This window comes from Podarcis pityusensis (assembly GCF_964106645.2).
Source record: "Podarcis pityusensis genome assembly, chromosome: 12".
NCBI classification, from domain to species: domain Eukaryota; kingdom Metazoa; phylum Chordata; class Lepidosauria; order Squamata; family Lacertidae; genus Podarcis; species Podarcis pityusensis.
Window position 1 is genome coordinate 1,433,405 of NC_138037.1, and position 21,697 is coordinate 1,455,101.

Consider the following 21,697-nt stretch of genomic DNA (forward strand, 5'->3'; position numbering starts at 1 on the left):
CCTCCCCCCCGTCTCTTTCTGCCCGGGTCGCGGGGGCTTGCATTTGGCTCTCTCTGCAAGCGCTGCTTCGGGGCGCCTCCCGGGACCTGGTGAGCTTCCTCTCTCTTCCCCCTCGGGGTGCATTGGGGAGAGGGGGGTCCCAGGGCTGCGGGGGAGGGTGCATGGGAGGGGGGCTGTTCAGCTCATGCATGGGGGGTGGGGAGGACCCCCAAGCCAGGGAGAAGACGTCCCTTCCCCCTCCCTCCCTCTGCAAAGCCGGGAGGAGTTTGCCGGAGGTCTGCAACTCTGCTCTTCCTTGCCGTTTTGGGGAGGGGTCTTTGGGTCACGGGGAAAGTGGCACGCAGATAAACCCCGTTCAGGTGGATGGGAAAAGTCACCTTTATTATTAACCGGGGTTGTAGCCGGACGGAAACATTCGGACATAAAACATATGCAGAAAATAATAAAAAAGAAAACCTGACCTAATGCAGAATGAAAGACTGTTGGAAGACGGAGGGCAGAGGAAAGAAAAAGGCTTATTCGTTGGCTATTTCGCAGATTAGTTGGGCTGCAGAAGGCGGGCTGGGGAGACCACACATTCAAGAAACGCAAAAGTAACTTTTGCTTGGTTTAATAGCAAATAACAAAAACTCCTTTTACACTAAATTACATTATATCAATAAGTGTGACCCATCCACCAGGGTACTGAGAGAGACACATGCTGCTCTTTATATACTATACCCAAAAGCTTACCGTAATTAACATAACTTAACAGCACCTGCTATCCTGCTTCACAGTTGTAGTAGTAGTAGTAGTAGTAGTGGTAATAATAATAATAATAATAATAATATATTTATACCCCACCCATCTGGCTGAGTTTCCCCAGCCACTCTGGGCGGCTCCCAATTGAGTGTTAAAAACAATACAGCATTAAATATTAAAAATTTCCCTAAACAGGGCTGCCTTCAGATGTCTTCTAAAAGTCTGGTAGTTGTTCTCGTTGACATCTGGTGGGAGGGCGTTCCACAGGGCGGGTGCCACCACCGAAAAGGCCCTCTGCCTGGTTCCCTGTAACTTGGCTTCTTGCAGGGAGGGAACCGCCAGAAGGCCCTTGGAGCTGGACCTCAGTGTCCGGGCTGAACGATGGGGGTGGAGACGCTCCTTCAGGGATACTGGACCGAGGCTGTAAAACTAGGTCATGTTATTTGCTCTGGCCCTTAAAGACATACACATCTTGTGAAACAACAATGAAACCTAAAATTTAAAGAAACCATTCAACAGTTGTAGCTGGACGGAAACATTCGGACATAAAATGTATGCAGAAAATAATAAAAAAAGAAAACCTGACCTAATGCAGAAAGAAAGACTGTTGGAAGACGGAGGGCAGAGAAAAGAAAAAGGCTTATTCGTGTGGTGCAGAGTTAAACCTCCCTCCCGCAGGAGGCAGGGATGGCCACCAAAGCAGATGGCTTCCAAAGGAGTTGGGGGCCAATGCATGGAGGAGGAGAGGGCGATGGGGGGCTCCTAGCCAGGAGGGCCATGTCTGTCTTCTTGTAGTCAGAGGCAGCCACGTTTCTGAATCCCAGTTGCTGGAAAAACACAGGCAGGGGAAGAGTTGCTGCTGGGCTCAGATCCTGCTTGTGACTTCCCAGAAGGGGCCCCCGCTCGGCCCCTGTGGGAACAGGAGGGGGGACTCAATAGGGGACCCCTATGGCCTGATCCTGCAGGACTTGTCTTCTGTTCAGATGCTGAGTTCCTCTGGATGCAAGCGAACCCTCCCTTGTCCTTCAGTTAGAAGGAAAGCTTTCCCCACCACCCATTCATCAGGCAGGACAGGGGCATAATCTAGACTCCTGGCTGACCCAGGTGCGCCCGTTCAGACATGCAACCTCCCAGGTGTCCAGAGGATCTTCTGAGACTGAACCTGCTGAGAAGCCCAAGGAATTAAAGGCAGGGAAGGCCCTGCTGGGAAGGAAGCAAACTTGGGGTGGGGGTGAAAGTGGCAGCCTCCCCCCATTGCTGAGAGTTACTGGGAGACCCTCTCCCACCAGCTATAGTTCCTGAGTTCTCTGGCAAAAGTGACAGATTGTTAAACCACTCTAGGAGGGTGTCTTCTAGCGTCCTTCACAAACTACAGTCCCCAGGATTTTTGGAAGAAGCTTTGGCTCTCTAAAAGTGGGCTGGTCCTGCTTTGCAGATACAGGGCAGATGGGCCCCAGGTGTGTGTGTGTGTGTGTGTGTGTGTCTGTTTCTTACTTTTTGGAATATCTTTTTATTGGGATTTATTTAAAAAAAAAGGATCATAAGAAAAAGGGGGAACAGGATAGAGCAGGACCACTCTAATTTCCTAGAGCAGATCACGGCATTAAAACCCAATCTTAAAACCAGTTCAGAACCACTTACAACCACAGAAAGGAGGTAACTCCTACTTGCTTTTGAGCGGTGTCCTGTGGCCCCACCCACATGCCCTTTGGCCTCACCCATTTGGCTCTCAGGGGGTTGGCCAGATAAATATCTGGCCCTCAGAATAAAAAACAAAAAGGCACTTCACTCCAGTAGTATGCTTTCAGATTTCAAGGGCTAGAAATGAGGCTGAAGCAGGAAAGAAATTTGCACTGAAGTGGGGGTGGGAGGGAGAGCAACCCTAGAGGACCCCAGAGTTAGGAAACCCCACTCTAGCCTGGTGTCCACATTACACTCGGTACAAATGACTCACTTGCCAATCACACCTCTGACTTCATTTGCTGACGGGAGACGCTGAAATGGAGGAGCAACCAGTCGGATTCATCTCACAGAAATCCCTTCAGTTACCTGCACCTTTTGCATAGTAACTTTCCTTTTAGGAGGGTTAGAGGATTCCTTTTTCTTTCTCATTGTTTGTTCCTTAAAGAAAGCTCAGAGTCTGGGCTGTCCAGCCCTGGTTCCTAGCAAGACTCAACCACGCTTGCTCAGGGAACCTTTTTCTTCTCTTGACCGTGTATGAATATTATAACAGAACAAAGTATTTGCTTTGGTAGCACCTCTCATTAGGACAGACAACTTGGCAGAAGAAAAAAAGGATTCCTTCTGATTTCTTGGAGGCTTCCTGAGAGCCCAGATGGATGAGCAAGACTCAGCTAGCCCAGAAGCAGGAAAGGGCCATGTCATCAACACCGAGAGCAGTGGGAGAGTCTGGGAAAGCTCAGTGCAGAAGATCCTGGTTAAGGAGGACACCTTCAGCTCAGATGCGCAGAGACAAAAGTTCAGGCAGTTCTGCTTCCAGGAGGCCGAAGGACCCTCAGAGGCTTGCAGCCAACTCTACCACCTTTGCTATCAGTGGCTGAAGCCAGAAAGTCACACGAAAGCTCAGATGCTGGACCTGGTGGTCTTGGAGCAGTTCCTGGCTGTCCTTCCACTGGAGATGGAGAACTGGGTGAGGGAATGTGGAGCAGAGACCAGTTCCCAGGCGGTGGCTCTTGCTGAAGGATTCCTCCTGCATCAGGGAATGGAGAGGAAGCAGGCAGAGCAGCAGGTGAGAGAGACTGTCCTCTGGATGCTCTCAAGGGGCTGAGAACATGAGGGAGAGTATCCCCAAATTCCCTCAATGGACCATCAGTTTTTGGAAAGCATTCAAGGAATGAAACCGGATACCGCTAAAGTTTTTTCATCGGCCATTCCTTGTCTAATCTTTCTCCCCATTCTCAGTTTTGAATCCTTGTTGCTCTTTCAGGGAAAGATTATCTTTGCAGAAATGGGCCCTGATTCCCCTGAAGCAGAGAAGACTCCCCTGGACACCAGAGAGAGGCCACCAGGTAAGAAGGAATGAGGTTTTTTTCTGTTTGGTTGCATTCTGTGGATTTAGAAACTGATTTGTGGGTTCTTTCCATCTTTTGGGGGAGGACACTTGGGGCCAAGAGCCCAAAGTGGGGGAGGTGTATTTTTACATAGCTAAAATACAAATGTCAAAATGCACTCAGTAGATAAGGCTTTTCCAAGGCCCAACTGTAGTTGGAGGTGCACTACTTCACTTCTAGAAGCACACATTCATGGCTTCCTTCTTACCTTTTTCTCTTGCAGGGGACAGAACGTTGCCGACCAAAGCTTCTCCTCCATCTTTCCAGGGTGGTGAAGGGGAAGAAGAGGCTGTGGAACCAGATCAGGCAGGTGGAAGGAGCCTTGCGGGGAAGGAAGCCAAGGAGTGGGGGAAGCAGAGGTGGCTCTAGGCCCAAACACATTTCTCTCTTCCCCTTGGCTTCTGTCAACACTGCCCTGAACATGCCGGTCAAGGTTTATGTGCTGAGAACAATGAACAGCTCCCTCACCTTCACTAGGCTTCTGAATGTTGCTAGTATTATTTATCCCTAGTTCAGTTTTATTTCTATACTGGTTGTTGAATGCTAAAATAAGCTCTTAAGCACAGTTCACAAACTGTACAAAACAGTGGCCGGACTTCACCTAAGCAACCCCATCAGTACAATACAAATACAGTGGTGCCTTGGTTCTCAAACTTAATCCCTTCTGGGAGTCCGTTCGACTCCCGTAACTGTTCGAAAACCAAGACTCGGCTTCCGATTGGCTGCAGTAGCTTCCTGCACTCAATCGGAAGCTGCGTCAGACGTTCAGCTCCCGAAAAATGTTCACGAACCGGAACACTCACTTCCGGGTTTGCAGCGTTTGGGAGCCGATTTGTTCGGGAGCCAAGCCGTTCGAGTACCAAGGTACCATTCCATTAAGGCATTAAAATAAGCATCCATACTTAAAATGCAGCAAACCAATCTTATTAAAACAAGATGCCAAGGAACAAGCGGAAAACAACAGAGCAATGTGTAGTAGATAGTCTGTATGTTTTCTAAGAAGTGGACCTTTCCCTTTTTATTTTAGGGTCCGGGGTGCTTTGAAGATGTACCTGTTTGTTTCATAGACGAGGAGGGGGTGTTGCTGGATCCTGACCAGAGAGCTCTGCATAAGGAAGTCATGGAGGAGAATTGTGGGAGAATGGACTCTCTCGGTAAGGCTCCCTGTTCGAGCATGATATCTGTTTTGAAATGTAATACGTATCTCTATATCAGCCTTTCTCAACCTGTGGGTCCCCAGATGATGTTGGACTACAACTCCCATCACCCCTAGCTAGCAAGGCCAGAGCTCAGGGATGGTGGGAGTTGTAGTCCAACAACATCTGGGGACCTACAGGTTGAGAACCACTGCTCTATATGACAAACCTCTAGTATTTTGAAGGAGCTCAAGAGTCCTACCAAAACATCTGTGATTCTGACGCTCCCACAGCTCACCTTGAATGATTTGTGTGCAAATATTCTTCCTCCAGCTGTGCCTTTTAAAACCAGGAACAGGCTGGTCTGAACTGCCCACACCTTTCAAAACGGGTAGGCAACCTAAGGCCCGTGGGCCAGATGTGGCCCAATCACCTTCTCAATCTGGCCCACGGACGGTCCAGGAATCAGCGTGTTTTTACATGAGTAGAATGTGTTTAACAGACTACTGTATTTTAATACTTTGTTGGAAGCTGCCCAGAGTGGCTGGGGAAACCCAGCCAGATGGGCAGGGTATAAATAAATTATTATTATTTTTATTATTATTATTATTAATAATAATAATTTAAAATGCATCTCTGGGTTATTTGTGGGGCCTGCCTGGTGTTCTTACATGAGTAGAATGTGTGCTTTTATTTAAAATGCATCTCTGGGTTATTTGTGGGTCATAGGAATTCATTCATTCCCCCCCTCCCCCCAAATATAGTCTGGCCCACCACATGGTCTGAGGGACGGTGGACCGGCCCATGGCTTTAAAATGTTGCTGATCACTGTTTTAAAAGATAGGCTTCAGAGTTAGGGAACGTGCAGTAACTTTTTTTGGGGGGGGATTATTTTTGCTTCTGTCCATTTTCGGTTAACCTTGGAGATGGTCAGTCATCTCTTTAGTCAACCGAAAATAGACAGAAGCAAAAACAAACAAAAAACAGAAGTCCGACTAGCAGATAAACATCTATACAGTCGTACCTTGGAAGTTGAATGGAATCCATTCCGGAAATCTGTTTGACTTCCAAAACGTTTGGAAACCAAAGCACCGCTTCAGATTGACTGCAGGAAGCTCCCGCAGCCAATCGGAAGTGGTGGAAGCTCCAGTGGATGTTCGGGTTCCAAAGAATGTTCGCAAACCGGAACGCTCACTTTCCAGGTATCTGGCATTTGGGAGTCAAAATGTCTGAGTACCAAGGTGTTTGGGATCCAAGGTACTACTGTATACCTGTACACCAGGTAGCCAAATTTGCACTGGCAGCCAAGAATCTCCGTTCCAGCTGTATGAATGCACTCCCAATTTTAAAACCTAATATTGTAAATTTATTTTTATATTGTAAACTGCTAACTGATTTCAGATCACAAGCATTCATGAGAATTGTTCAATTATTTGGGACTCCATTTCTTCCCGAGGCTCTAATCTAACCTAGTGGTCCCGGGCCCTAAGGAAGTTAGATTGGCTTCAACCAGAGCCAGGGCCTTTTCAACACTGGCTCCGGCCTGGTGGAACGCTCTGCCTCATGAGACCAGGGCCCTGCAGGATCTGATTTCTTTCCGCAGGGCCTGTAAGACAGAGTTGTTCCGTCTGGCCTTTGGCTTGGAGCCAATTTGATTCCCTCCCTCTTTTTCTTTTTTCTTTTCCTTCTCCTGCGATGAGGCATTTTAATGAGGCATTTTAATATTTTAATGTTTCAATATTTTAATGTTGTATTTTAATTTTGTTTTAAGTTGTAATCATTCAACTTGTTTTTATTATTGCTTATTAGCCACCCTGAGCCTGGCCTTGGCTGGGGAGGGTGGGGTATTAAAAAAAAAAATTATTATTATGATAATCCATTTCTCTTTTTGTTGCAGGTGGTGACAATTTGGAAATTAAGAATGAGGGAGACCACGACAAAATCCTCACAGTGGAGAAGTCATATGAAAATTCAGAGTGTGGAGAGAACTTCAGTCAGAGCTCCCATGCCACTTCCGATCAAAGAAATATCACTGGGAAGAAACCTTATCAGTGCCTGGAATGTGGAAAGATCCTCAGTCGGAAGGAAATTCTCACATCCCATCAAAGAATCCATACAGGGGAGAAGCCATATAAGTGTTTGGAATGTGGAAAGAGCTTCAGCCACAGAGCCAACCTCACAGCCCATCGAAGAATTCATATAGGGGAGAAACTATATTTGTGCTTGGAATGTGGAATGAGCTTCAAACGGAAGGAGAGTCTCACTTCCCATCAAAGAATTCACACAGGGGAGAAACCCTATCAGTGCTTGGAATGCGGAAAGAGCTTCACTCGGAGGGATAGTCTCACTTCACATCAAAGAGTTCATACAGGAGCAAAACCGTATCCGTGCTTGGAATGTGGAAAGAGCTTCAGTCGGAAGGATAGCTTGACTTCCCATCAAAGAATTCATACGGGGGAGAAACCATATCAGTGTTTGGAATGTGGAAAGAGCTTCGCTCAGAGTACCCACCTCATTTCCCATCATAGAACTCACAGCGGGATGAAACCGTATCAGTGCTCAGAATGTGGAAAGAGCTTCAGTCAGAGCGCCCATCTCACTTCCCATCAGATAACTCACAGTGGAAAGAAACCCTATCAGTGCATGGAATGTGGAAAGAGCTTCGGTTGGAAAGAAAGCCTCACTTCCCATCAAAAAATTCATGCACGGAAGAAGCCGTTTCGGTGCTCGGAATGTGGAAAGAGCTTCACCCAGAAGCAAAATCTCACAGCCCATCAAAAAACTCATACAGGGGAGAAACCCTATCAGTGCTTGGAGTGCGGAAAGAGCTTCAGTCAGAGCGCCCATCTCACTTTGCATCAGAGAATTCATGCAGGGACAAAACTATATGTTTGCTCTGAATGTGGAAAGAGCTTCAGTGAGAGCGCCCATCTCACTTCCCATCAAAAAACTCACCGGCCAAAATTACAGAATCATAGGATGGTAAAGTTGGAAGTCACCACCATGGTCATCTAGTCCAACTCCCTGCAATGCAGGAATCTCCACTACAGCATTCCATGACAGATGGACACCCAGTATCTCCTGAAAAATCCTCAGTGAAGGAGAGTCCACTACTTTCCATGGTTGTCTGTTTTTCCAATGGCTCTCTTGTAACTGTATCAGGAAAATGATGAGATCCATCTAGCATGACTAGTTTTTGAGAATCTCAGTGCTGTGTCTTAATAATCACAGCATTCTTTTTAATTTCTCACAAACCAACCATTTAATTATCTGTTCTAGAACCTTTCCTGGTATCCATGCCAAGCTTGAGCGTTCAGTAGTTACCTGGGTCTTCTCCCCATACCCTTTTGTAAGATGAGGACAATATTTGGCCTTCTCTAGCCTGCAGGGACCTCATCTGTTCTCCAAGAATTCTCAAAGATTATAGACATAGTGTCTGAGATTCCATAAGCAAGTTCCTGTAGTCCCCTTGGGTGCAGCCCATCAGGCCCAGGAGATTTGAATTTATTTAAAGTAGCTAGATGGTCCTTTACCACCTCTTCCTATCCTGGGCTGCAGTTATTCTGTTAACACCGGGTTTGACACAGCTTTCCTTTTGGGTGAAGAAAGAGGCAGAGTGGCTAGTCCGCCTTCTATCGCGGAATAGAAATGCTATTTTCTGCATCTTCTCCATGAAGAGGACCTGCTCCTTCTTGTTCTTCCTCTTGCTTCGAAGATAGCTGAAGAAACCCTTTGAGATTAGTTTTAACCTCTCTTCCAAGCCTGAGCTCATTTTGAGATTTGGCCTGCCTGACCTTCTCCCTTCAACACTTGGCTACTGGAGTATTCTCTTCCTTCTTCGTGAGTTGCCCTTTCTTTCATTTGTTATCCATCCCATATGAGAGAAACCATATCAGTGTGTGGAATGTGGGAAGGGTTTCAGACAGAGGGCCTGTCTCGTGGCCCATGAAAGAATTTATACAGGGGATGGGACCAGATCAATGGCTGTGTACAAATTTAAACTTAAGAGACTTGAATGACTGTGGGTGAGCATTGCAACAGTGCCATGTGGCAACCTAGCAAAGAAGCTGACTTTTCTCTCAAAGCTATAGAGTACACAACCAGTGTCCAGTCTTTCTTCAGACTACATACTCAGGTCTCGGAGGTGCAAGTCATGTGTTCATGGTACTGAATACCTTCTCCGCATCCATCACATCTGGAAAGAGGGTGAAGAGCAATATGGCAACACTGCTGAGATAGCCCTCGGTGCTGAGCTCTTAAAAGAAGTTGGCAAGTGATTCGTGTACTTCAGGAACCTCCAAGTTGCAAATTTGCGGTGCTCCTGACTGCCACTGTTCTCCTTGGGATGCCCAGGATGGTGGCGGTGCCCCCTTTGAAGCTGTTTCTGGTATCTGCTGAACACTCCCAGGTCATCTGCCAGAAAAGCCAGAAGTTTCAGGCTTTCCTATGTGAGAAGCTTAAGACAAGGATTCCCTTGCTGCTGTCTTCCTTCGATTATTCAAAGTACATTCTGAGCGGATGCCAGGATTGTACCCCTGAGGAAGAAAGAGTTATTTGTTCATTGTACTCAAAGGTGCTTGGGAGCAACGCCAAACACATTTTGTTTTCTTCAGCCAACTCCAGTCCTCATCTGCACACATCCAGTACATGGATGAAGCCTTAGATTGAACCCAAATTCCAAACGTCTCATCCCAGTGTGGCAGCATCTGAGACCTTTTCCCAGGCCATGTGCACAGAGTACCAGATCTCAACTGGTGGGACATTTTTGCCTGTGTCCCGCATCTATTTCTTGAGCAGGGGACCCTGTTCTGCTTTCCCCCCAGTGTGAACTGAGACTCCGTCGCAACGGACCAGGTATTTCTGGAATCATGCCGGGTGCGTGTGTCTCCAAGGCCTTGTAACCCTCTTCCCATGAACCCCTGAGCTCCAGAGATTGTCGGTTCTCGCACTCCCAAAAAGTCTTGCTCCTTTTCTCAAGGTTTGGAAACCTCTGCCCAATGTATCACTTTTTTTTATGTGTATCCAGTCTACCAATCTTATCTTACCTGTGGTTCTTTCCCATCAGCTATTATTGAGTGCTAATGTCTTTATTGCAACATTAAAATATATTGCAAAATACATTGATGGTTCTGGTTGCATATCCTGTTGCGGTGTATCAGAGTGCGAAGCCCCCAAGGACCCTCTGAAGAGCATGAACTCTCCGGAGACTCCTGGGGAAGCCAGCTTTCTGAGTGAGTAGGAGTCAGGATAGGATCACTTCTTCATTGCAGAGCCTGGCTGTGAGATCCAGCCCACCTCTTCCAGCACCCTCTTCTCATAGTGGCCAAATGCCCCTAAGAGCCCAACTTCATGTGCCACCTCCAGGGGAAGTCAGGAGGGTGGCGACACAAGAAGGGGTCTTTTCTGCGGGTTCGATCCCCAAGAGCTACATGTTCCTGCATTGCAGGGGGTGGGACTAGACAATCTCAGGGTCCCTTCCCACTGCACAAGTCTATGATTCTGTGCTTTCTTAGGTGTTGTGTGAAAACATTCCTCTTCTCCCAGGCCTTCAGCTATTTTTTGTTTGTTATGCAAAACAAAACTTTTATTATTATTTTTTATAATAATTTTTATTTGGTTTTACAAGTATGAAATTATAGCAATACAGCCAAACACATCCATATTTAAAGATTCCTCCGAGTCTCAGGACTTAACACCTTCCCCTCCATGGGTCCTATGGTCAACCTTATCAACTGCATATTATTCAGTGGTCCATGTTTTATGTCTCCATTTTCTCTATAGTATTTGCTACATTACATCTGCTTACAGCGGTCTCCAAGATAAATTATAAATTTTCCGCATTCTTTGTTAAAGTTTTGTTCTTCTTGGTTCCTGAGCCTTCCGGTCAGTTTTGCTATTTCGGCATAATCCAACAGCTTAATTTGCCATTCTTTTTTCCATCTTTGGGCTAATAACATCCATGTGGCTGTCGTCGTCTACATAAAAAGTCTTTTCTACTCCCTTGGAATATCAGCACTTAACAATTCCTAATAGAAAAGCCTCTGATTGTTTTTTTAAAACAAAAGTTAGTTTAAACATTTTTTTCCAACTCATTGTATATCATTTCAAGGCAATTGAGGCCTTCTGCAAATTAAACAATTACCACATTTTCCCGTCTATAAGACGCCCCCATGTATAAGACGCCCCCTAATTTTTTACATTATTTTTTAGGGGGAAAACCTAGTCTTATACACGGAAAAATACGGTATTTTACACTGGGGAAGGCATTGTTTTGTTTGTTACCATGATATGTATTTTTGGGTTTTCATTTTGTAAACTGCGCTGTGATCCTCGGATGAAGGGCGGTATAGAAACTCAATAAATAATAATACAATAGGAGTCGAGATAGACTGCCTCTGCTGCTGAAGGTTTCGCTCAGAAGAACACAAGAAGAGCCCGCTGGATCAGGCCCGTGGCCCATCGAGTCCAGCATCCTGTTCTCACAGGGGCCTACCAGAGACCCTATTATGGGAAACCCTCAAACAGAACTCAAGTACTGCCTGCAGTTTCCACCAAATAGATATTCAGAAACACCAATTTGGCACCAGTTCAGAGTCAATGGAACAAGGTTGGGTTTGGGGCCATTTACTTTGACGCCTCCCTTTCCATGGAGGTGCAGGTTGCAGCCACAGCAAAGGTGTTGTTTTTCTATCTCTGCCATATTAAGCAGTTGGTCCCTTAGCTTCCTCACCCTGATCTGGCCACTGTGATCCACACGGCGGTCACCTCCAGGCTTGATTATTGTAACTCACTCTTTGTGGGGCTGCCCTTGAAGCTCACCCAGAAACTCCAGCGGGTGCAGAATGCCGCACAAGACTCCTTACGGGGTCCTTGCCACGGGATCACATTCACCCAGTACTATACCAGCTGCACTGGCTCCTGGTGGAGTACAGGATCAGGTTCAAGGTGCTGGTTTTGACCTTTAAAGCCCTATGCAGCCTAGGACCCACGTACCTACGGGACCGCCTCTCCTGGTATGCCCCATGGAGGACCTTAAGGTCCACAAATGACAACACTTTGGAGGTCCCAAGTCGCAAGGTGGTTGGATTGGTCTCAGCTAGGGCCAGGGCCTTTTCAGCACTGGCCCCAATCTGGTGGAAGGCTCTGCCACAAGAGACCAGGGCCTTGCGGGACTTGACATCTTTCCGCAGAGCCTGCAAGACAGAGCTGTTCCGCCTGGCCTTTGGTTTGGACTCAGTCTGATCCTTATGTTTCCCTCCCCTTATGGTCTTGATCTATCAGCTATTTTAAAATGAGGCTGCATTTTAAATTGCATTTTAACCTGTATTTTAAATTGGTTTCCCCCCTTTCTTTTTCCCCTATTATGTTTTTACTTGTGATTTTATTGGTGTTAGCCGCCCTGAGCCCAGGGAGGGCGGGGTATAAATAAAATTACTATTATTATTATTATTACTTTGTCACCCTGGTTTGAGTGTGGATTACTCAGTTTGGCACAAAATGGGTTCACAGCACAAGACTGGCATCAGTTTGGAGTCAATCAGTGGATTATTTTGGCATTTACCTGTATCATCTGCTCAGTTTAGGGGACAGCAGGAAACATGGAATTTGAATCACAGGCCACTAAACTTTGGCATCAGGTTGGGGGAATCCGAAATTTCGGACTAATGGAGCTGTATTCTTTTGGGAATTATGGGGTCAGAGCTACCTAAATCGTATAGAAATTTATTTATGTCTGCTACTACAGAAGCAAGAATGTTGCTCGCCCCAAAATGGAAAGAAGCAGAAGTCCCAGCAAAGGAAGAATGGATACCAAAAACTTAAGGAATATTCAGAAATGGCGAAACTTACTTTAAGAAGAAAAAATAGAGATAAACTTTTTATAAAGGAATGGAAATGGTTTAATCAATATTTACAGATAAATTGCAAACAGATAAAAACATTAGCAGGATTATTGTATTAACCTGCAGTTATATTTAAAGTAGATAAACAAGTGCGCAAATTAAATGAATTTGGATATGCAGTAGAGAGAGATACATTTCCTTAATTTTACTATTTTTTTCCTTAATTTATACATTTCCTTAATTTTAATAACATTTCTGCGGTTCCTTAAAGTTATTATATATAAGCGTTTCCTTAATTTTCCTAACATTTCAGAACTTCCCCTTATTTCTGCGGTTCCTTAGTTATATTATATATAATAACTTTAAGGAACCGCAGAAAGGGGGAAGTCAAGTTTTGAAATGTTACAATGACTGTAAAATTAAGGAAATGTATCAACCTGAAAAGTGTTTGTTTTTAAATGAAAAACGTAGCTGTGCAGAGAGGCATCACGGCCTCTGGTCCCCGCGGGGAGCCCTCTCCCCGGATTTGCCTAATCCTTTGGAAGCCCCCTCCCCTCCCCGGCCCCCCATTGTTCTGTCGGGGGTCCCGCGCCCCCTCTCTCCTGTCCCCCGGGCTTTGTTCTCGATTTGGAGAGGCGGCGAGGCTGCGCGCAGCTCCGCGGAGAGGGAGGCGGCATTCCGGCCCGCCGTGCGCCCCGGGAGCCTGGACGGCGGGGACGGGAAGGCAGGCGCTTTCGGGGGCGCGGGGCGCCGTCCCGCCGCCGCCTCTCCCAGCCGCCCGGCAGGTAGGGGAGGGCGCGGAGGGGCGCCCGGCGCGGAGCTCGGCGTCTCCGCCAGGCCCCGGCTCGACGGGGCGGGATAAAAAGGCGGCGCCGGCTCGCAGCGCCTCCCCGAGCGCCCTTTGCACTCCGGCCGGCGGAAGCGGAGGCTACGCGGCTGCGGCCGCCCAGCCTGGCCGGGGATGGCGGCGCCGGCGGGGCGCCAGGTACCGGCAGCCCTCGAGGGGAGGCGCAGGCGGCGTCCAGGGACCGCGCCCGGCCCGGGAGGCGTTGCAGCGCCAGCTCGTGCCGCGGCTGGAGAACCTCCGAGCCCCGGGAGGCTGCGCGCCGCGGCGGCGTCCAGGCGCCCTCGGGGATGCGGGAGCCGAGGGGGCGCCCGCGGGGGGAAGGGAAGGGGGACCCCCTCCTCTGCAGCGGGGCCCGAGGGCCTTGATCCAGATGGGCCGTGGCGCTCCAGCGTCTCCTCCGGTGGAGAGCGGGCGACCTTCTGTTGGGGGGCAGCAGGGATGCCAAATGGATTAAAATATTGGGGGGTGACCAGGTAAGCCCCACTCCAGGACAGATGGATTTCTCTAGCCAAGAGAGTTACTGAGACTGAGGCCTGTCTGAGCTCTGGGCTCCTAATCTATGGGGAAAGCTGCTCTGCCCATGCTCAGGAGACCATTTCGTTTATCTTTGGCCCCTCTTGTTAACTGTTGCTTCCCTTGCTCTGGGGCCGAAGCCCTGCCCTGAAAACAAGGCAGGGTCCAGAATCCAGTTGCAAGGGAGGAGATTCTGACTAAACCTTTTGAAGGCCAGACCAGAAGGGGCTCCCTTGGAGGTGGTGGACTCCCATTCCTTGGGGGCTTTTAAGCAGAGGTTGGGTGGCCATCCCTGCATGCTTGTTGAGGTTCCTGCCTTGCAGCGGGTTGGTCTGGATGACCCTCAGGGTCCCTTCCAACTGTACAGTTCCTTGATCTACAGGGGTTGTGCCAAGAGGTTCCACAGCTCCTGGCCCTGTGTGTTCCAGGGGGTCCGTGAACCCCCCTCGTGTCACGCGATGGAAAGAGATTTCTCTAAGGAGTCAGGTCCCCCTTTTCTTTCTCTCTCTCAGCTTCCAGTGACCTTTGAGGACGTGGCCGTCTATTTCTCCCCAGAGGAGTGGCCCCTGCTGACGGACTGGCAGAGGGACCTCTACTATGATGTCATGCAGCGCAACTTTGAGCTGGTGGCTTCACTGGGTGAGCATCTTGGGGGCAAAGCATCTTCAGGGCCCCACGGCCAGCCTTAGAAACAGGTGAAACTCGGAAAATTAGGATATCATGGAGAAGTTCATTTATTTCCGTAATTCAACTTAAAAGGTGAAACTAATATATGAGATAGACTCATGACATGCAAAGTGAGATATGTCAAGCCTTTATTTGTTACAGTTGTGATGATTATGGCGTACAGCTGATGAAAACCCCAAATTAACAATCTCAGAAAATTAGAATATTAAATGAAATCAGCAAAACAAGGATTGCAAATAGAGCAATATTGGACCTCTGGGAAGCAGAAGCATGCATATGTACTCAGTACTTGGTTTGGGCCTCTTTTGCATCAATTACTGCCTCAATGCAGTGTGGCATGGATGCTATCAGCCTGTGGCACTGCGGAGGTGTTATGGAAGACCAGGATGCTTCAATAGCAGCCTTCAGCTCTTCTGCATTGCTCGGTCTCATGTCTCTCATCTTTCTCTTGGCAGTGCCCCATATGGGGTTCAGGTCATGCGAGTTTGCTGGCCAATCAAGCACAGTAATCCCATGGGCATTGAACCAGGTTTTGGTACTTTTGGCAGTGTGGGCAGGTGCCAAAGTCCTGCTGGAAAATGAAGTCAGCATCCCCATAAAGCTCATCTGTGGAAGGAAGCATGAAGTGCTCCAAAATCTCCCAGTAGACGGCTGTGTTGCCCTGGACTTAATGAAGCACAGTGGACCAACACCAGCTGATGACCAGGCTCCCCAAATCAACACAGACTGTGGAAACCTCACACTGGACTTCCAGCATCTGGCATTGTGTGCCTCCCCATTCTTCCTCCAGACTCTGGGTCCTTGGTTTCCAGATGAGATGCAAAAGCTGCTCTCATCAGAAAAGAGATTTGGAGAAATCTATTATTATTATTATTATTATTATTTATTCATTTAATTTTTATACCGCTTTATATTTGAAAGAAAAACAACCTCAAAGCGGTTTTACAACCCATTAAAACATCGAGCGTAAAACAAATTCACGCTTCGAGGAAATTATTTCTGATCCTTCTCTAAGTGACATTTTGCTTTCCCCATACAGTCGTACCTTGGAAACCGAACGGAATCCGTTCCAGAAGTCTGTTTGACTTCCAAAATGTTTGGAAACCAAAGCGCCGCTTCCGATTGGCTGCAGGAGGAAGCTGCGTCGGATGTTCGGGTTCCAAAGAGCCTTCGCAAACCTGAACACTCACTTCTGGGTTTGTGATGTTCAGGAGCCAAAACGTTCGAGTTGCAAGGCGTTCGGGATCCAAGGTACAACTGTATTTATTTACCTAAATTTATAAAACTGCCCCATCGCAGGCGCTCTAGGAAGCCAGGCTGGAGCAGTGCTTAGAGTCTCGGACGAGGACCCGAATTCGAATCCCCACCGGGCCACGAAGCTCTCCCTGGGTGGTGCTGGAGCCAGACGCAGCCTCTTAGCCCAGGGACTAACTGTGGGGGTGTGGGGGGTGTGGACCATGGGATATGAATGCAGACATGGAAAATGTTAATGCTCAGAGTAATGGAGGTACCTCAAACGTCATCAAGGCCAGACCCATTGATGCGTAAGACCCACTGCTGAGGCCTGCCTGAGAAGAGACAATGGAAGCTTTGCTCGAAAGCCTCTGGCAAGGGAGACTCCGCCCCTTTTCCCAGGGATGGAAATGTGGAGATGTGTGTTTAAAAAGCAGCAGTCATGGATTTTGCAATTTACTGCATCCCAGTTGGGGCCTCTCCTCTTTTTGAATATTTCCCTGGTCGGGGTGATTTGTGACCTCTGCCTATTACCAGCGTGACAAATCTGTTTCTTTCTAGCTGTTGCATTTGTACCCCAACTTTTTCGTCAAGGAGCTCCAGGTGCTGTACGTTTTTTAAAAAAACAAAAACAAAGGGGCCATACTCTTTTTTTTTTTTTTTTGCTAATTACATACATTTTATTGTTATTTTTAACGCTTAAACAACACAGAATAAAAATAAACACGAGAACATAAAAAGGAGACAGGCATACTACATCACTATAAGATTCACAGTTACAATTCCATAGAGTTTAATCTAATATATAGATATTATCCAAGTAGATATATATTTATTTTTAACCTTGCTATATTTTGTATAAATGTGCTCCAATGTGAGGTTGAGAGGGAGTAACTGGCCCAAGGTCACACCCATTGAGTTTCATGGCTGAGTGGAGATTTGAACCCTGGTCTCTGTCTCCAGGGCCCCAGTCCGACGCTCTACCCACTGCTCCACACTGGCTGCCTTATGAACAAGGAACATGGGAGGAAGTCCCTTACTGGGCAAAGTGCAAACCCCTCATCCTCACTTGCCCATCTGCAAAATGGGAAGAGCAGTGGCTTACTCCGGAGGAGCTGGGCGTTGAAGGAAATGACATCTGAAAAGAGTGAGATAAGTCAACGGCCTTATAGCTATTGGAGCTGAGATTCCCGCAAGAGGTTTTGGGGCCTGATGTTCAAAACAGATGTAAAGTGGTACCTCAGAAGTCGGACGGAATCTGTTCCGGTAGTTCGTTCAAATTCCGAAAACATTCAGAAACCAAGGTGCAGCTTCCGATTGGCTGCAGGAAGCTCCAATTGGAAGCTGCGTCGGATGTTTGGGTTCCAAAGAGCCTTCGCAAACCAGAACACTCACTTCTGGGTTTGCGGCGTTTGGGAGCCAAAACGTTCGAGTTGTAAGGTGTTCGGGATCCAAGGTATGACTATATTTAAGGAGAAACCGGAGTGTGCACAGGTGCAGTTTCCTGGATACTGTCTGTGCAGGGAAAGTGCGCAGGAGAGAATTCCACTGCCAATCCCAAGGAGGACTCTTCTGCTCAGGTCTTCCTGGCGGTGGCTACTGGGAGGTGTAGTCCACAGTGCCTGGACAGCACCAGGCTGACAAAGGCTGCCTTGAAGTGCACGCACTCAAGGTGGAAAACCTGCCCTGCCTCAGAGGCGAACGGAGGGCAGAGCGACTGGTTCTGTCTCCCTGGGGCACTGCAGGGCATCACAGCTATGATGTAGTGAGTGCAGCAGAATGGAAGGCGAGAGGAAGGGGGCTCCGAATTCTGGCTTCGTACAGGGTGGCCCTGGAATTTGAAAGACCCAAGCCTGCCCACGCCAGGAGCTCCTGCACCCCAGAAAAGGCAGGGTTTCCTTTTGTCCATTCTCCTGCTGCTACCAAAGGCTGACCTTTCTTTGCTGTCTGTCTGCACACAGAAGCTGTTCCTCCCAGACCGGAGCTTCTGTCCCGGATTGAGCGAGGGGAAGAGCCCGGCATTGTGGGTCGCCCTGGGCAAGGGGACAGAGACACCCAGGGGGGTGCCAGTTCCGGTGAGTATAGAATCCTAGAATTGTGCTGCTAGAAGGGACCCCCGGGGTACCTGCAAAGAAGGAATCTCAGCTGAAGAATCCCTGAGACAGATGTCCAACCAAGAGGGCCAGATTCAGAATTTAGAGGCCATAATAATAATAATTTATTTATACCCATCTGACTGGGTTGCTCCCACTACTCTGGGCAACTCCCAACAAAATATTAAAAACACGATAAAACATCAAACATTAAAAACTTCCCTAAACAGGGCTGCCTTCAGTATCTTCTAAAAGTCAGATAGTTGCTTATTTCCTTGACATCTGATGCGAGGGCGTTCCACATGGTGAACGCCACTACAGAGAAGGCCTGACTGGTTCCCTGTAAGCTCACTTCTCACAGGGAGGGAACCACCAGAAGTTCCTCAGAGCTGGAGCTCAGTGTCTGGGCAGAAGGATGGGGATGGGGACACTCCTTCAGGTATACAGGACCGAGGCTGTTTAGGCCTTTCAAGGTCAGCACCAACACTTTGAATTATGCTTGGAAATGTACTGGGAGCCAATGTAGGTCTTTCAGGACCGATGTTATATGGTCTTGGTGGCCGCTCCCAGTCACCAGTCTAGCTGCTGCATTCTGGATTAGTTGCAGTTTCTGGGTCACCTTCAAAGGTAGCCCCACATAGAGCACATTGCAGTAGTTCAAGCGGGAGATAACCAGAGCATGCACCACTCTGGTGAGACAGTCCACGGGCAGGAAGGGTGTCAGCCGGCGTACCAGATAAGGCTGGCAGACAGCTGCCCTGGACACAGAATGGACCTGCGCTTCCATGGACAGCTGTGAGTCAAAATGACCCCCAGGCTGCGTACCTGGGAGCCCCCATACAGATCTCATTCAACTTACAAATGATAATAAACTGTAAAATAAAACTGTATTTTTCAAAATGAAACAAAACCTACAATAGGATGAAAAACAATGTTTGTTTTGCTATACTTCCACCAGGGGTAAGCAACCTAAGACCCAAGGGCCGATGTGGCCCAATCGCCTTCTCAATCTGGCCTGTGGATGGTCTGGGAATCATCGTGTTTTTACATGAGTAGAATGTGTGCTTTTATTTAAAATGCATCTCTGTGGTGCATAGGAATTCCTTCATTATTTTTTCCCCAAAATATAGTCTGGCCCCCCAGAAGGTCTGAGGGACGGTGGACCGGCCCATGGCTGAAAAAGGTTGCTGACCCTTGATTCCGCTTTATTTATATTTGTATTTGGAAAAAAAACTCTTCCTTTTTCTAATTGCTCAGATCCCGAAAACTAATCTTCGGTCACATACCTGCTTCTATACTTAGTAGAGATCTAGGCACCCGGCCTGCCCTGTGGCAGAGTTGCTTCTGTTGGGATTTTTAATAGACTTCAAGTGAGAACGCTAACGCTCCACTGAGCAATTTGTGACCATTGATGTTAGAAATCTGGCAGGGGAAATTTTCCGTGGTGCCTCCCTTTCCCTTGACGCAGGTGCTCATTTTGCTTCATTTTGGCAACCAACCTCTCTTTTAAAACCCTCCAATGAATCATTGGAAAAGCAGCCAGAGTCCTGGGCTGGATGGGCCAAGGTTCCACCCTCCAACCTTTCTCCAGGGAAATAGGGACATTCCGTTCTGCGGCAGGAAGCCTTCTCCTGCGTTTGATCTGGTGACGCACCCAGGCGTCCTCCTTGACTCAGAGGCATCGGTCACCTTGAACCAAGGACAACCTCACCTCCCTCGCAGGAGTGTTGTAAAAAAAACATGTGCAAGGGAAGGGATCATTTACAACACCTTCCACAGATCAATGGAATAAAGAAAAGCCCGTTAGGAAAATCATCATCATCATCATTGAAACACTGGGAATATTCAGGAACATACCAGAGAGTAAATCTTACTGAACTCAATGGGATTGCAGTGTAAGGATGCCCAGTCTTGACCCCATTACCTGGGAGTCAGCTCCATTAAAAACAGTGGGATTACTTCTGAGTAAACAGAGCAGTTCCGAAGGAATAAACACTCCCTGCGTTTCCTCAGAAATGTCTGGCTGTGGAAGCAACGCAGTGAAAGAATTTAAAGTAGTTTGGTGACCTTTTCCTTCAAAATTGTAGGGAGGGTTTCTTATGCCAACTTCACCCTTCATTCAGTGCAGGGATTTTATTATTGGTATAAACAGAATTCTATTTTTGCACCTACACACACCACTTTTTGAGCGGTGGAAAAAGGAAAAACAGGACATTCTAGGATCAAATCAGAATCTGGGACAGCTTCTGCAACTCTGGGACTGTTCCTGGAGAACCAGGACACTTGGAGGGTATGTGGCGGCCTGATCTAGCAGGTCCTCCTTATGTAGGTTTTATGTATTCGACTCCATTCCCAGACTTGGGTTTTGCACCTTCTCCTCCTTCTTCCTGCAGGAGAGTCGAGGATGAGCTGGCCGGAGTTGGCGATGAAGGAGGAGCCGAGGGGGGACTGGAACCCGCCTGCCTCCCCTCCCTGGTCCCTTTCGGGACCCCAGTTCCTTGCCCTCCAAGAGCTGTGTCCCACGTGGTGCCAGGTGGAGCTGACGAACATCCGGAGCCTCGCCCAAGAGGGGCCTCTGGAGACGGGCGCGCTGCAGGAGCCCCAGCTGCTGATCTGTGGCGACTGTGGGAGGAGCTTTGAGGACGGGGGCTCCCTGGCGGACCACCAGGCCACCCACGAGGAGCAGAAGGGTCCCTTCGCCTGCTCTTCCTGCGGGAAGCTCTTCCTCTACCGCCTCAACCTCCTGACCCACAAGAAGCACCGGGCGAAGGCTCAGCTTGCCTGCGCCCCCTGCGGCCTCCGCTTCTGCCTCAAGGGGGACCTCCTGCGCCACCGGGCCAGCCATGCGGCCAAGGAACTCTACCCCTGCGGCACTTGTGGCGAGGTCTTCCAGCGCAAGGCCCACCTGCTGGCCCACGAGGCGGTGGAGCATGCTGGGAGGGCGGGCCGTGACTGCCCTGAGTGCGGGGAGGCCGTGGGCGGGGAGGCGGAGCTCGCGCAGCACCTGGCAGCGCACCACGAGGAGCGCCGACCCTTCGCCTGCGCCTTGTGCCCGGAGACCTTCAGCTGGAAGGAGGGCCTGCGGCTGCACCAGCGGGCGCACGCCCAGGAGGGGGGCCACCGCTGCCCAGACTGCGGGAAGAGCTTCAGCCGCCGCGGGAACCTTCTGACCCACCAGCGCCTGCACACCGGGGACCTGCCCTTCGCCTGCTCCGAGTGCGGGCGCGCTTTCCCCACCAACGTCGCCCTTGTGGCTCACAGCAAGATGCACCTCCGGGGCAAGACTTTCGCCTGCCAGCAGTGCGGCGGCTGCTTCCGCTCGCGGGAGAAGCTCCTCCAGCACCAGAGCCACCACAACGGGCGGCCGGAGGAGGACGGGGTCAAGGAGGAGGGCGAGGCGTAATGCCCCCGTTCTGCCTGTAGGTGGAGCAAGCCAGACTCGGGGAATCTCTTCTCTCTCTCTCTCTCCATTATCTCGGACTTGTCATAAATCTGTTTTTCAAAAACGCACCTTGACTGGTTTGTTGTGTTTGTT

At 48.7% G+C, this 21,697-nt stretch overlaps 2 protein-coding genes across 8 annotated transcripts; both read left to right on the top strand.

The window, feature by feature from the left end:
- LOC308459800 (uncharacterized protein) lies at positions 1-10,068 on the top strand. 2 transcript variants are annotated; one of them, XM_080975500.1, is made up of 6 exons: positions 1-89; positions 2,997-3,490; positions 3,689-3,770; positions 4,036-4,118; positions 4,840-4,966; positions 6,846-10,068. In XM_080975500.1, exons 2-6 carry the CDS (start codon positions 3,077-3,079, stop codon positions 7,961-7,963), a joined length of 1,824 nt encoding a protein of 607 aa, XP_080831626.1. In that variant the 5' UTR covers positions 1-89; positions 2,997-3,076; the 3' UTR covers positions 7,964-10,068. The 2 variants fall into 2 exon arrangements, with proteins under 2 accessions (XP_080831626.1, XP_080831627.1); XM_080975501.1 differs by lacking the exon at positions 2,997-3,490 and having other exon boundaries at positions 17-89.
- Positions 10,069-13,232: 3,164 nt separating this feature from the next.
- LOC308459812 (zinc finger protein 671-like) lies at positions 13,233-21,672 on the top strand. Of its 6 annotated transcripts, none has more exons than XM_080975524.1 (4): positions 13,233-13,574; positions 14,662-14,788; positions 18,031-18,144; positions 20,556-21,672. In XM_080975524.1, exons 1-4 carry the CDS (start codon positions 13,248-13,250, stop codon positions 21,563-21,565), a joined length of 1,578 nt encoding a protein of 525 aa, XP_080831650.1. In that variant the 5' UTR covers positions 13,233-13,247; the 3' UTR covers positions 21,566-21,672. The 6 variants fall into 6 exon arrangements, with proteins under 6 accessions (XP_080831650.1, XP_080831655.1, XP_080831653.1 ...); XM_080975529.1 differs by lacking the exon at positions 13,233-13,574 and adding an exon at positions 13,653-13,774; XM_080975527.1 differs by lacking the exon at positions 13,233-13,574 and adding an exon at positions 15,876-16,087 and having other exon boundaries at positions 13,893-14,788.
- The last annotated feature ends 25 nt before the right edge of the window (positions 21,673-21,697 follow it).